Here is a 16,411-nt window from a genome sequence, read left to right as displayed (position 1 = left end):
TTATATTTATATCTACAGTTATATTTTTATTTATATTTACATTTACCGCTATAGTTATATTTATAGTTATAGTTATAAGTAGACCAGGAAAGTGATTCTGAAAGATACTACTTTCACGGCTGATGCAAACAACACTAATCTTAGCACAACATTTCACCCTGATGATCATGTATAATAACATAAAATAATATAACTAAATATCTCATATCTAAACTGAACATACGAACCTGAAGCACCATCATCTATGGCCTCATCATGGGAGGATCAGTGTGTCCACCTGAAGATGCAGTTAAAACACACTTCACTGAGAACTCTAGTCGACTGTAGATCTTCCTCCGGTCGCCCGCGGCCACACATTTCTCACTGTACACAATCGGCTCGGGTCCAGAGGGCAGCGCTCAAGTGGAGGTCAGTGGAGGAGGTGTTATAATTTTTTAAGGCTGGGCACAACAAGACCGAGGGCAATCCACTTAAAGCGAACCACTCGCCCCCCTGACCCCCCGCAATCCTCCGCCTCACATCCCCTCCTGGTCATGCCCGGCATCACACCCGGCTGTGGAAACAAAAGAGCAGGAAGAAAACCAAAGACTTCAAGCTGATCGTAGGAGGGAGAGTTGTCGATAAAACCTGTTATTAATACTAGTATTTCAGGGCCTTCGATCCATATAACTGAGGAATTATATAGTTATTTTTCCTCTTTATATTACGTTCTGGCCTTTGATTCTTCTTTTTACATCAAATGGCCCAAAACTGTGCTGTTAGCATCTTTATCGCTGAGTAAATAGTATATATAGACACATTCAACATCCAAACATCAAATTGTTTCTACGATATTAAAGCCTGTTTAGAAGGAAGACACGAGTTGAATTCCGTATCTTCATGTAGAGGAAATTAAAGTGATTCTCTCAGAGATGGCTTTTATTTTCTAGATGGTAGCATCAGAATCAGGTCATTTCAGAAACAGTCCTCCCCCTCATGTCGACCAATGTTGGGATTATGTTCAGAATAATCTGTTCTTTTTAGAGTTTTAGACAAAAATGTTTGTTCATTTTAATGTAGCGACTGGAGCTCAGTTGTCTTCGTCTACATCTTCGTCCAAAAAGACACTTAAAAAACCTCCAAATGCATTGAACACATTAACTGAAGTTCATTTTTCTGCTGGAATATAAAAGCCGAAATATTGACCAGGTTTAACTTTCCTTAGAGCAGGAATAACATTTAAGAATATAAGTAAATGTGTTCAAATTAAACATCCTATATACCTCCATACTGCTCGACTGTGACGTCCCTCTTCTGTTGAAGCCTTAATGTTAAAAAATTAGTAAAAATCTGAAAAAAGTCTATATTTTAATCTTGTTTGTAGCAGAAGCTAAAATGCTACATGCTACAAAGATAGGGAAGTATCAGTGTAGACAGTAGACAAGCAGTACAGATGTTTTTGGATGTTTTTAAGTGTCTTTTTGGTCTCTCGGACTCTAAAAAGAACAGATTACTTTGCAAATAATCCAAACCCTGAGTTGACATGACAGTCAGTAGAAAATGAGTGAATTTTGGATGTTTTTAAGTGTCTTTTTGGACGAAGATGAAGACAACTGAGCTCCAGTCGCTACATTAAAATGAACAAACATTTTTGTCTATAACTCTAAAAAAGAACAAATTAATCTAAAAACCATCCCAACTCTTGAGGGTGAGTAGAAACTGAGTTCATTTTGGAGTTATCTGGGTGTTTTTAAGTTTATTTTTGACGAAGTAGAAGATGAAGCTCCAGCCGCTACATTAAAATGAACAAACATGTTTGTCTATAACTCTAAAAAAGAACAGATTAATCAAAAAATAATCCCAACTCTTGAGGGTGAGTAGAAACCAGGTGAATTTTGCGTGAACTATCACTTTAAACTGACGTACGCCCCTTTCAAAAATGCGACACTTCACGGACGTTAGCGTCCGCGAGCTGCCGTTTCATCCTCCGGTCTATTCCCAGCCCACTTGTCCTTCGAACCAAGAATCTTCTAAGTGGCCCTTCATATTTCCTAAACATCTCCCGTCCCCCTGACAGTTAATGGCCCCGATCCCAGTGCAGCGTGAATGATGGGAGGATCTCCCCCCTCCAGGGTAACATCCATAGCAATCTTCTCTTGATTCGCTGAGCGATGGACTCGCTGCGAAGGAACATAGACCTAATGATCATTGTGGATATGGTCCTCTAACTCAAGGCCACGGAGCGAGGAGGATCACGAGCGCTCGCCATAAGCCGAGGCTCCTCCCCCCCCCTCCTCGCCCCCTCCCTCTCAGAGGTATTTCCAGAATGCCGCCGGGGCCAAGATGGATTTATGAGTCGGGCATACTTTAGTAAACACCGATGGTGGGCAGCCTCGCCCCCCCGCCCCCCCGCCGCCCCCCCGCCCTCCTCTGATATAGTGAAGGTCCCCATAAAAAATGGGAAAACCAGGTTACGGTCATCACAGAGTAGGGGCTAAACAATAAAAGGCTTTATGGGCAGATATAGGCCTGAGCCATAAATGCCGGAATCTGCTTTTGAAGGAAGGGGGTCTGGGGGGTGTGGGGGGCTGCAGGGTGGAGGGTGGGGGGGCATTAAGGAGATAATGACGGGCCGTGGCCTTCAAAAGACGGAGCAATGAGGCGTCTTGTTCGGCAGCGACACCAGAGGAAAGTGTTCGCTGATAAGTGGGGCTTGTTCCCACATGCGAGGGTGAGACCCTCGTTACGTGTCGGGCCGTTGGACAGATGTCGGGTTTGGCCGGTGAGGACTGAGTGTGTCACACAGAACCATTTGTGCGCTGGAGGGAGAGGAGACGCTTATACAGGAAAACTAAACCCTGAGAATCTATACTTTCTGTTGAGTCTTTTATGAGTCGATTGTGTCGCTTGAATAACGTAAAGAACACAATTAAACCTGGACACTGAAGAGAGGAAGCATCGTTTATACGTTTAGATTCTAGACGTTAAAGAGGTAGAATATGTTCTTTTATCAACTCATTTGAATTGAACCAGATGATTGTTTCGTTATTAAACTTGAAGTGATAGTTAAGATAAAAATTAAATTTCACTCATTTTCTACTCGCCCTCATGTGGACTAAGAGTTGGGATTATTTTCAGAGTAAAGTTCATTTTAATGTAGCGACTGGAGCTCAGTTGTCTTCGTCTTCATCTTCGTCCAAAAAGACACTTAAAAACATCCAAATACCTCCATATACTGCTCGTCTGTAACGTCTTGTATTGAAGCCTCGACATGAGAAGAATTGTTCATGAAAAACTTAAACAAGTCTATATTTTACGCTCGGTTGTGGCAGTTGTTAAAAGAATACGAGGTCTATAAACCAGTAGTACTCCAGGTAAATATCATTAATGCTTCCAGTGTAAACAGAAGGCTTTACGTACTCTGGAAATGCTTGCGATATTTACCTGATATTTACCCTTAAAGACAAAAATGTTTGTTCATTTTAATGTAGCAACTGGAGCTTCATCTTCGTCCAAAAAGACATTTAAAAACATACAAATACCTCCATATACTGCTCGTCTGTAACTTTGTAAAACATTTGCTCTGTACAGAATTAAACAAGTCTATATTTTACGCTGGTTTCTGGCAGTCGTTTAAAAGATAGGAGAGCTATAAACCTGAAGTACTCCAGGTAAATATTGCGAGTGCTTCAGAAAGTAGACTGTACACGCTCTGGAAGCGCTCGCCATAGTTATACGGAATACTTCCAGGTTTATATTCTGCCACAAACGAGCATAAAATAAAAAATTGTTTAAGTTTTTCAATTATTCTCATGTTGAAGCTTCAATCCAAGATGGACGTTACAGTCGAGCAGTATGAAGGTATTTGGATGTTTTTAAGTGTCTTTTTGGACGTAGATGAAGACGAAGACAACTGAGCTCCAGTCGCTACATTAAAATGAACAAACATTTTTGTCTATAACTCTAAAAAGAACAGATTACTCTGAAAATAACGGCAACTCTTGAGGTCTTTTTGGACGAAGATGAAGACGAAGACAACTGAGCTCCCGTCGCTACATTAAAATGAACAAACATTTTTGTCTATAACTCTAAAAAGAACAGATTACTCTGAAAATAACGGCAACTCTTGAGGTCTTTTTGGAAGAAGATGAAGACGAAGACAACTGAGCTCCAGTCACTACATTAAAATGAACAAACATTTTTGTCTATAGCTCTAAAAAGAACAGATTACTCTGAAAATAACGGCAACTCTTGAGGTCTTTTTGGAAGAAGATGAAGACGAAGACAACTGAGCTCCCGTCGCTACATTAAAATGAACAAACATTTTTGTCTATAACTCTAAAAATACCTCCAAACTGCTCGTCTGTAACGTCCCTCTTGTATTAAAGCCTCGAAAAAAAGATATTGTCCTGAAAATACTTAAATAGCTCTAGTGGCTACATTAAAATGAACAAACATGTTTGTCTATAACTGTAAAAAGAACAGATTACTCTGAAAATAATCCCAACTCTTAGTCGACGTGAGGGCGAGTAGAAAATGAATGCAGTTTATATTTTTCAATTTAATACAAAACACTCACGGTTGAGTGTCGTTACATAAACCACAAACATTTAGTTTCAAAAGCAACATTAGTCAAGAGAGAGTGTGTATTTTTTTTTTTAAAAGCGTCTCCACAGCTACATATGCTTCCTACTCTGATCATAGAGACGTGACTGGCAAGCGCCACAGGCAGGTCTGGGACGACGCCAGCAGTAGGTGTGAGCGAGGATTACGACGCCGGGCGTCACAGGCGCAGAGTAATGCCTCTGACATGCACTGCTTAGAGGACGAGCGCCGCGGCCGGTATGAACCAGGTCACGGGTCCTCCACGCGTCTCCTGTTGTGGTCGATGCCTTGTTTGTTCGCCGCCACGATTCCGAAGCGAGATACTTCACCGCGGCCCGGCGTGACTGCTCTATCGTCTCGGCATTAGCCATCTGCTGGCACATGTGCCGAGGGGGGGGGGGGGGGGTGTGTGTGTGCAATCTGTGTGTGTGTGTGTGTGTTTGTGTAGTAAGGCAGACAGGAACTCTAAAATTAGTTCCCGGGCCATTTTAACTCCGACATGTCTAGCCTTATCTCGTCGGGCGATGATGTCAATCATCCGAAGCCGTTGTCAAAAAAAAACAAAAACTGCACGTCTGGTGTGTGTTTGCCGTCCCTGGGCTCGCCGTCTCTCGACCAATCAGGAGTGTGTTGACTTTAGCTTGACTTTCAAACACTGTGATTCCAATGTGTTTGGACTCGAGCGTCCACTTCAATAAATGCCACGCTGTGCAGGAAGTGTTCGCTCTCATGCACTTTTTTTTTTCTGTCGATGGATCACCCCCCCCCTCCACCCCCCCCCCACCAAAAAAAAAGAAGAAATCTGCTCCTGCGCTTGTTTGCTCGTTGGAGATCCTGACGACCCCGGCAACACTCTTTTATGACGCACAATAATCCCAATGACATAACGACCTATTGTTTGTTTTAAGCTGCCTGCTCATCTCCTCCGGGGAGGAATGGCTCGGAGGGGAACCCTGCTTTACTGCTTCCTCGCACCCGGGATTGGACCGAAGAAAAGGATAGTGGCGGCAGTAAAAATACTTTGACACCCTCAAGGTCCAGCCAGCAATCTCCCCTCTTCACCCGCGACCATAAACTTTTAGACCCTCTCTTTTCAAGCGCCTTCTCCTTCCCCTGACTGGACGCTGGGTTTTCCCCCTCGTGGAACTTGTTGTCCATCTGTGGGAAAACTTGTGTATCCGATCAGTTGTGCGTAAGGTATGAGGCCGAGTCTGAGTTATTAAGGACTGAGAAAAGATCAATGTGTCCGACCTGTTGATGTGAAGAGGCAACATTTTATAAAGTGCAGCTAAAGCGGTCTTACAATGAAACCCCCCGGTCCATCAAGTGTTCGCTGACTTTTACGACATTAAAAACATGTTTACAGCCTGGTCTTAAACACTAACTTCACTATCGGCACACTAGACTCGGGTTATTTTCTCCAAAATGTCCGTTTTGAGAAAAAAAAACATTGAAACATTTTTACTTAGTTTGGTGCGGTTTCATTACCAAACTTTCTTGACCAGATGAACCAGAAGTCTTCTTCTAAAGATGGCCTGAACTAAGAATTTAGCTTCAACACTCTCAAAACCAACTTAAATAACAGTTGACGCCATAGATACTATGTAAGTAAAGTAAAGTAAAGTAAAGGTTATCTGTTAAGATCTTTCTAGACCAGGGTCACAAAGTGCTTTAACAATCAAAAACAATACACAGTCAGAATATATAATTAGTATGTACTTATATTAAAATTCAAGACACATAAAAAAAACACAGGAGTTCCAGAAAATCAGGGAAAAGCACAAATAAAAGTGTCTTAAATGATCAAACACAGAGATGGTTCCAAAGCTTAGGAGCAACAGTCTGGAAGGATTTCTCTCCTCTGGTCCTGAAGCGTGTTCAGGAACCATCAGTAGATTCTGATCCACAGACCTCAGAGCCCGAGCTGGGGTGTAAGTCTGGATCAGATCACTGATGGAAGGTCTGACCATGAATAGATCTGAAAGTAAGAACTAGAATTTTAAAATGATCCTGAAATAAACTGGCAAGAGTTTGAAGAATCGGGGGAATTGTGAGTTCTTCTACTAGAGCGGCTCAGAATTCTGGCTGCACAGTTTTGTATCAACTGCAGGCGAGACAGATCCTTCTTGTTCAAATACATATATATACAGTATATGTACATATTATATGAAGTATATCTTAAATAGTTCTCACACAGCAACATTCCAGTTCGTACAACGTGATGATTTTAATGTCAGCAGTACATGTTATTGTTGTAAATCTAATATAATATAATTTGTGTAACTTAGTTATTTTTTTAAATAGATAATAATGCAATGTGTTTTCTGCGATGGGTTGAAGGCCTGGTCAGGTTCTCCCTCGTCTCTGAGGCCAAGTATCCGCGATAGGCTCTAGAACCTGCAACCCCATTAAGGATGTAGCTCCAGGAAAAATAAACAACGTTCATATCGTACAATACCATCACATTTTAATTACGAAACGTTGGCCACTAATTTATTTACAAAGGTCAATGAAACAAAAACAATTAACTACACAGATCGCGATAATAAAATACAATAAAGCAACTATCAGAAGAGAACTTTTCGTCTCGTGTTTAACATATTTTTAATCTGCTGTTTCAACCTGTTCATTGTAAACATCTTAATGCACGTCTAAAGTTTACAAGTATATGAAGGAATCATGAAGAGATATTTCAGTTAATATGGCTCTTAAAAAACGTAATATTCTTTAAGGACGTCCCTCTTCATGACCAACGTTTCTTTTACTTTCTTTATAAAGTTGCTCTGAAATCTGGGCGAACGAGAGGTTACGAGAGTCCTTATGACATAATAATGGCTTCACTCCTCCTGCAGCCAGCTGTAATCACGCCCGCTTTGTTTATACAACAAGTCACTTGGAGTTGAAGACTTTGTGCGTTGACAAACTTCCATGTTTGACCAATCACAGCAGAGTAGGCGTGGTTATGGTCAACAAGATTTCATCTCCAGAAAGTGTTTTCAGTGGACGGGGCTTAAGATAATTTTTTTGTACACAGTGTTTTGTACAAACACACACTGATGATACAATAGAGTCACACATCACAACAACACACACTTAAATCAACACATTAGTTGAACTTTAACGTCACGTGTCTAATGATTTGGTCGATTGGTTTAGAGAAAAAAATCATGACTTTGGCAGTTTTGGAATAAATATAAATAATTACTGGTGAAAAGTCGGTTTTGTTTGTGTTGCTAAAATAATTTCTTTGTATATAAATACGTTCATTAAGGAGGTTATGTTGTGTTTAAACAATATTCACATAGAGTGGAGTGTGAGCATCATACTAGCAAGACAAATTGCTAAAGCTAGCTCAAACAAATAAATCTACTAAAGTACTAACGTCCTAGAAAACTGTACTCTATGAAGGTAAAGATATAAACATCGGGAGCCAAATCTTCATGTTCACTTCATGTTCACATCACACTGTGTTTAGTCGAGAAAACTGGATTATTTAGACATTTGACTCTGACTCTGAGAAACACAAACTTCTCTCCCTTCATCACATTAAGCTCAACATGTATTAAATCCAAATATTAGTCAAGCTGCCGTGAACTACAGTGTGAGTGAGAAACGCTGTGGAAACACTTTCACATCAACAATCCGTTATCAGTTGACCGTGCACTCGGGTGTCACCTGAGACAGAACCCTCTCCCTCCGAGAGGAAAAACATGGTGGAAAATTAACATTTCTCCGACTCACGGGACTTAATGCTGTCCAGGAATGTGTGTCTGTGCTATCAGGGGGTCACTGTGTTGCAGGCCTGCACCCCGGGCTCTTATCAGCCTCGGTAAACACTCGCAGGGCCTGCATTAAATAAGTGTCAGTGGGGGCGGAGCGGGTCGGCCGGCCCCCCTGCTGAGGACCCACACAGATAATCCCACTGTGTGTCGGTCAGCTGTGGTTCAGGTGAAGTGAAAGTGTGTGTGTGTGTGTGTGTGTGGGGGGGGGGGTGATGTCGCAGATCATCAACTATATATGAAGTATTTTTAAATCGACCTCTAGTCCGTCAGGAGAAGGTCGTGGATCTACCAGGTCTCACCTGAAGCTTGTTTTTGTGTCGAGATAATCCTCAGAGAGATTTGTGTACGAGCTCCGGCGTGTTTCGTCATCAATGCATGTCTCGCCTGTGACTAATCGAAATGATCTTCACATTTCTGAGGTGGAAATATTTGCAACACGAGTCATATGTGGTGGTTTAAGGAATAAAAGTGGGTTGTGAAAGACTTAATTTTTGTTTGATTTAAAGTAATAGTTCACCCAAAATTAAAACTCATTTTCTACCCACCCTCATGTTGACTAATGTCAAAGTAATCTGTTGCTTTTTAGAGTTCTAGACAAAAATGTTTGTTCATTTTAATGTAGCGACCGGAGCTCAGTTGTCTTTGTCTTCATCTTTGTCCAAAACGACAATTAAAAACATCCAAATTTCACTCATTTTATACTGAAATTAATGTCTAAGAGTTGGGATTATTTTCAGTGTAATCTGTTGCTTTTTAGAGTTATAAACAAAAATAGATGTTGATATGACGGTTTCTACTCGCCCTCAAGAGTTGGGATTATTTTCAGAGTAATGTGTTATTTTTTTTTTACAGTTATAGACAAACATGTTTGTTCATTTTAATGTAGCGACTGGAGCTCAGTTGTCTTCGTCTTCATCTTCATCCAAAAAGACACACTTTAAAAACATCTGTACTGCTTGTCTACTGTCTTCACTGATAAATGACATGTTTTTGTAGCATGTTAGCATTTTAGCAACTGCTACAAACAATCTTAAAATATAGACTTGTTTCAGATTTTTACGAACGATTTTTAACGAGGAGGCTTCAACAGAAGAGGGACGTTACAGACGAGCAGTATAAAGGTATTTGAATGTTTAATTTTAACACATTTACTTATATTCTTAAATGTTATTCCTGTTTTAAGGAAATTTAAACCTGGTCAAACTATTCCGGCTTTTTATTCCAGCAGTAACATGGACTTCAGTTAATGTGTTCAACGTATTTGGATGTTTTTAAGTGTCTTTTTGGACGAAGATGAAGACGAAGACAACTGAGCTCCAGTCGCTACATTAAAATGAACAAACATTTTGTCTATAACTCTAAAAAAAAGAACAGATTATTCCGAAAATAATTCCAACATGAGTCGGCATGAGGGTGAGTAGAAAATTAGTGAATTTTGGAGGTATTTGGATGTTTTTAAGTGTTTTTGGACGAAGATGAAGACGAAGACAACTGAGCTCTAGTCGCTACATTAAAATGAACAAACATGTTTGGCTATAACTCTATAAAAAAGGAACAGATTCATCTGAAAATAATCTGAACTCTTGAGGGCGAGAAGAAAATGTGTGAATTTTGGAGGTATTTGGATGTTTTTAAGTGTTTTTGGACGAAGATGAAGACGAAGACAACTGAGCTCCAGTCACTACATTAAAATGAACAAACATGTTTGTCTATAACTCTATAAAAAAGGAACAGATTCATCTGAAAATAATCCCCACATGAGTCGACATGAGGGCGAGTAGCAAATGAGTTGAACTATCACTTAAATCGGAGCAAAAGTTTGGTAAAACTGACCTCAAATCAACATTTTTTGAAGTCCTGGAGTTTTGAACGATTCCCTTCAAATCCCATTTATTCAGCGCATCAAATGCATGAACTTGTAACGAGCGTGTGAGAAACGCAAGGGATGTCTTTAGACGTCTTTTCAACGATCCCTTTCTTTCCAGGCTGTCTCTCGGCTAAAAGGGTTTTTTTTCCCCGACAACACAACACGACACAAGTGAAAGGTTCAGCGACCTCAGTCGCCATGACGCTCTTGCGGAACTGATTTCCACGTCAGCTGACGATGAGAGGAAGATATTCTTTTGTGTTTGTGCTGCCAACGCTTTTTTTTTTCGGTTTGTTTTTGGCCGCGACTCAAAAAACGCCGCTTATGTAAGAGTCGAGCGATGGTGTCGCCGCACAGGTGGAGGGCCGGGGCGGCCAACAGGTGGTCTACGGGAAAAAAAGGGGGGGGGAGAGGTCTGACTTTTTTTTTTGGTCAGGTGGAGCGAGTCGAGGAAAAGAGCGGCGTAATGGAGTGGTGGTGGTCCGGGAGCGTTACGAGGTTTTGTGGGGTGTGGGGGGGGGGGACCTTGAATGATGTGGGACCGAGAGCGAACCGCGGAGCCAGATCCGAGTCAGCCAGTGGGTCACCAGGAGGTGAGGCTTGCCTACTTCTCCGGGGGTTCAGGAAGAGTTCAGCTGCATAGCATTAGGCAAATTAGGGGGGAGACTGAAACTGGGGGAGAAAAAAAAAAACTGATGAGAGAGAGAGAGAGAGAGAGGGGTCAAAGGAGCTGGAGGGAGGGGCCCCCGAATGGAGTAAATGGGATCTGTCAAAAAAAAGTGAGGGATGAAGAAGAGGATTCTCTCATTCTGTCCCTCAAAAGCTATTTTTGGATTTAAAGAAACCCCCCCCAATCCTCCCAGTCCCACGCAGAAGTCGAAGGGGTTAAACGTGGGCGGGGCTCCGGGGGGGCGGGGCTCCGGCGTCAGGGGGGCGGGGCCTGCGCCTCAGCTGCTCAGCCTCGTCACACTCGTGCAGAACATGATCGCGGTTCGGCCCGGGAAGGATTTAGGCGCCTCTGCGGGACTCGGACACGGACGCTTTCGAGTGAGACTCCTCGTCCAGGTCTAACAGACGTGGGTTCAAGGGGATCAGGATTCGAGTAAAAAAAAAAAAAAAAAAACGTCTTTTTTTCGTGCGCTGGCGGGAGTCCAGCGGCTGAGGCGCGGACGGGACCAGGACGGGATCCCGGCTCGAGTTCAACTGTGATCCCGGTTCTTTTTTTTTTTTTCTTTTTTTTACATTTCCAAACCCCGGATTCTGTCTGAAGTTAAACCTATTTTTAAAGCATGTTCCTCGCGCTGGGATCCGCGCCTCCTGCCCTCAATCCTCTCGGATATTTCCTTCACTGACTTTTTTTAATTTTTAATTTTCATTCTCGTCTGTGGATGTATCCCCCTTTCTTCCCTTCTTCTACCTCACACTCGCCCCTCACCGTCCACTTTTAAAAGAAAACACAAAAAAAATCTCCATCTCCGGCTCCGTATGATGTACGAGAGCGTGGACGTTGTGGGTCTGAATCCCAGCCCGAACCCGTTCCTCATGATGGATTACTACAACCAGAGCCGAGGGTGCTTGATCCCGGAGAAAGGACTGGTGCCGGGGGCCCCCCATCCCTACGGCTCCTCCATCCGGAACCAGCACTGGAACGGATCCAACCACTGTAGGTGTCTCTTAAAAAAAAAAAACTTCGACATTTTTAATCTGAATAAATACTCCAGGCAGCATGTTCCCATCATTACGCAGCTTCATAACAGCATTATATATACTTGACCCACTTTCAGTGGTTCCCCCCTCTCCTCTCCTCTCTGCACTCAGTCCAGGTTTGGATTTCTTTTTCTTTTTTCTTCCTCCTCCTCTCCTCCTTCTTCTTCCTCCCTCCTGCAAAATCTCCTGCAGGATCCAGACCATGTAATCCAGACTATTCCTGAAATATGCTCTTAATGCACCGAGGCATGCCAGCGTTAATCAGATCAAACTTTGCTGCCAACGCTGTCCCTTCAGCTGCTAATCTGGGTTTGGACTCTTGCAAGCCTTTCGGTTCAGAACCAGGACCCAGTTGCTTTTGAATGTCAACCAGAGAGAGAGAGAGAGAAACTGTCATTTAAGAGCCTGTTTTGTCATATTTAGACGCTTTCGAAAGTGTCAAAAGTTCTGACACAATAATGTAGGAATGTGTAATAATAACGTCGTTACGGTATGTCCTGGATATTTTTCGAGCACTTGAATGCACCACCGTGTCGTTTTGGAAGCTGGTTCTGATCAAGAATCATGTTTATTCCCCAGTACATGTTGGTAAACATGGAGTGGAACGTAGTTGTGCAACTGGTTTTAGCAAGAATTTGAATAAAAATAAAAAATAGATACAGAAACATTTTCAAAAATAATAATAATAATCATAAACACAGTGCAACAAATGAAGTATCATAAGGTAAGGTAAGGTAAAACTTTATTGATTGTTTTTTTTCCAATAGCCACAGAAAATACAGCAATTTTTCATGAAAAATAAATCAAAATAAAATAAGAACAAGAACATAAAGAGAACGAACAAACAACAAAAAGAGAGAGAACATATAAATAACATGGTATATAAATAAGTATCATATAACACGTGTTTTTCGGTTAAGATAAGACGCAGGTTATGTGCGGTGTATAGTTTAAAATAAAGGATCCATGGGCTCGTCATTTAAATTCAGACGAACGCTCACCCAAAAAGTGCTTCTGTGAGCCCATGAGGCGTTCAGGGGAGGATGACAGGCGCTCTGCCATGTCTATAAATAGCGCGTGTCTGACGGAAGCTCTTAAAAATCTCAGCAAAAAAAAAGCTCAAAAATCCGACGAGCAAAAAAAAAAGCTTCTTCCAGGGGGGGGGACGTGGGGGGGACGGTACCTGTCGCAGTGCGAGAGTTTTACGGCGACAACAAAGTGTCTTGAAGGGGCCTTTGGCCGTCCTTCACCTCAAAGGAGCAGCAGCTCTTTATGGCGGAGTCGATGGCTCTGTTGTCTTTCACAGCTGAAGGAGCGTAAAAAAAAGCCAGGAATCTCCACAGGCTCTTAAGGGCCAATTTCCTCCTCGGCTCAAGAGCATCGAAAAAAACACAAGGGGGGGGGGCATCTTGAACAGGGAATTTCTTGTTTTTTTGGCAGTGTTTTTTAGCTTCTGTCTTGTGTGATGAGATCTTGTATTTTTGTTGTCGGTCCGCTCACCATCGGATCGGCAGTTATTGAATTGTCCCACTAAACAGCTCTAGTGGCCGCATTGATTCGAACCATGTGAGCATGTCTGAGCGAGACTGTGGGGGTTTGGCCCAGGAAAAGACCTCTGATCCTTTACTCCACTGCACATTGTTTTTCTCCACACAGGACGCCGGGAGGGGGGCGAGTGTGGAGAGGGGGGTCTAGCTGGGGGCTTCTTTATAATAATAAAAAAAAAATGAGTGGCCAAAAGGCGCAGCATCAGTTGGTTGTGTCGTCACATGGCTCCCGGGCTTATTGGATAATAGAGGTTCAAGAAAAATAAGTTATTTTTTTCTCTTCTTTAAACCACAGGAGCACGAGTTGATCCAAACACATCAGCTGGATTTTTTTTTTTTTTTTTAAAGATAAACTTGTCAGACACTTCGGGTTGGTTGACCTTTTTGTACAACATCCTCTTTATTTTCGACACCAGAGTCTGAGGCTGAACTCGCAGAGACACGTGGTTTTTTTTTTATTTCAAGAAAATGTCAAATGAATCCTATTTAAACTAGAGTTAACAGATGCACCACAACAAAAACAACACTATAGAGATACATTGTGTTGATTATAACACAGAACAATTAGAAGAGAATGTTTAAAAATAGAGAGTATCATTTTTTTATTGTCATAAATATGATTTAAATCTAAATGGGAAAAATATTGCATTACATAAAGTTTAAATAATAGACAATAATACACTGATTAACCTTAAATATTGTCCAAAAAAATGGTATTGATCTATTTAAAACGTTAATTATTTAATGTGTAATAAAAAATGCAATTTCTCTATTTTTACATTTCAAATCATTTTTGGTTTAAAATAAAACCATCAGTCGACAAGAAAATTGACTATAAACATCACGTTTCTATTAAATATAACACGTTTATAATGTTTTTATTTTCAATTAAAAATGTTAAAGTTGTTGGAGAATTTTCCTTAATTTTCTCTATGTAGATGTTTTCGCTCGGTTAATGATTGTGATTCAAAAGTTTATTTTTTTATGATTTTAATCAGGATTAACTTTCACTTTAATTATTTTAATGGTAATTATTTGTTGCTACATTTTTTAAATAATATTGTCCCAAATTAAATAGTATTTATCTTTTTAAAAAAAAAAGCAAATTAAGTGCAGTTTTGTGAGGAAAAAAGCAGGATAAATAGGAACATAAGTCATTTTGAATACTTGGTTCACAAATATTATGATTGAACTTTGGAAAAAAAAGTGAAAAAGTTGTATTTTAAACTAATATATAAACAACTCGTGTTCTTCTTCTGCTTATTGTGTTTGTTATTTTATTTCTAAATGACAACACACAAAATCCCATGTCGTGTTAAATTAAAGTTCCTGCTAAAATGAAACGCACAAAGCTGTTGTTGTCGCACAACCATAGTGTAGTCGTAGTGTCGGCTGCGGTGGACATTGAAGCGTCGCTGAGCTCTCAGGTCACATCAGTTACCTGCTGAGTAACGGACCCACAATCGCAGACTTAACGCAGCAGAATTCTTCCTGCAATTAGGACTCATGCATGAAAGAATGTGCAGACCCCGGTTCACATGACTGTCACACTGAGGACGGTGGTCCGGGGGCTGCTCACCGGCCCATATGATTCCTTTTTTCCCCCTCCAAGAAAAAAAAAAAAGCAGACACCAGGGATTTCCAGAGCTTTTTTTTTTTTTTTATTTGGCCAGTAGTTGGTCTCTCCGGCGAGTTAATCAGACTCATGTGGTGTTTCAGTTCGGACGCTTCCTGTGACCGCGGACACGGAGGGAACATGTGGTCTTTTATGGTTCCGTGTCGGGGGGGCGGCGGGGGGGGGCTCATATTTGTAATCGTGAAGAGGATGTTGTCGTGTGGACTTCGAGGAAGAACGTTATGGGCTCGACGAGGATGTATTTACGCTGCTGTCGCTGACCTTCAAGAGCCTCGTTACGCAGCAGATGCTATGAAGCTAACAAGTGTTTTTTTTATCTTTAGTGGACGATAAATGCTGTTTGACGGCAGTCGACGTGACGTAAGAGACTCAAAGATCAATGTTGCGTAAGAATAGACGTGTTTAGTACAATAATTAAGTGAGAAAGTTGATTTTTACCATTGAATATTATTGTTTATCTCTTAAAACTATCACTGTATAATTGAGTTTCATTATTTAATGTATAATTGAAATGCATTTTTTACATTATAAATAATTTTCATTCGTTTTAGAATTTGAAAACTTTTTTTTTTATTCAATTATAAACAACTTGTACGTAACGTTTTTGTTTCAATAAAAAACAATATTGTTGTCGAAGAAATGTCCTTAATTAGTTTTTCTAGATGTTTTAGCTCAGTTTATAATCGTAATTCGACAGTTTATTTTATTTATTTTTATTATTTTGATAAGGATAAACTAACACTAATGTAATCATTGATTTGCTATGTTTTTAAAAAATAATATAATACTTTTGATTATCATATTATTTTGTTTATTTATTGAATTATTACTATTTCTCATCACTTCATATTGACAATATAAGTAAGTAAGTAATTTTTATTTATATAGCGCTTTTCCAGACCAGGGTCACAAAACGCTTAAACAATCAAAACAATATTCAATAAAGTATATATTTTAAAGGTTAAGATAAAACTGATAACACAACAGGAGTTCCAGAAAATCAAGGAAAAGCCTGAACAAATAAATCACTGCACTTTCGTTCTGATAACTTTTATTCTACATCATATTTCTAATAATAAAACCTTTTTTTTTAATACTCTATACTTAATGGTGTCTATGAAGTTGTCTCTGAAGTCGTTGCATCATTGGTGTAAAAGGGATTATGATCCACAGACGAACGATCTGTTCCAAGGGGGCGATAATGAGTCGAGAGCGCTTTAAAAAAAACAACAACCGTGGAATGTTTTCTGCTTCATTGTGCTGCTCATGGTCGTGCGAGCACAGCAAA

The 16,411-nt window shown here is 40.6% G+C and overlaps 1 protein-coding gene across 3 annotated transcripts in view; it reads left to right on the top strand.

Annotated features, from left to right (window-relative positions):
• The window catches only part of raraa (retinoic acid receptor, alpha a), a 161,540-nt gene that overhangs the window by 95,292 nt on the left and 49,837 nt on the right, over nt 1-16,411 (top strand). Inside the window, exon 1 of one of the 3 annotated variants that reach the window (XM_087783369.1) lies at nt 11,236-11,896. The exons of the other annotated variants lie outside the window; for them this stretch is intronic. Within the exon in view, the coding sequence (XP_087639495.1) occupies nt 11,719-11,896 (178 nt within the window). The 5' untranslated portion in view covers nt 11,236-11,718. Of the gene's footprint in view, nt 1-11,235; nt 11,897-16,411 lie in introns of those variants that run through there. 3 annotated transcript variants of the gene reach the window in all.

The sequence above is a fragment of the Callionymus lyra genome, chromosome 2 (assembly GCF_982586985.1).
Source record: "Callionymus lyra chromosome 2, fCalLyr1.hap1.1, whole genome shotgun sequence".
Taxonomy (NCBI): domain Eukaryota; kingdom Metazoa; phylum Chordata; class Actinopteri; order Syngnathiformes; family Callionymidae; genus Callionymus; species Callionymus lyra.
Note: the sequence above shows the minus strand (reverse complement) of the source record. Positions and strands in the feature narration are given on the sequence as shown.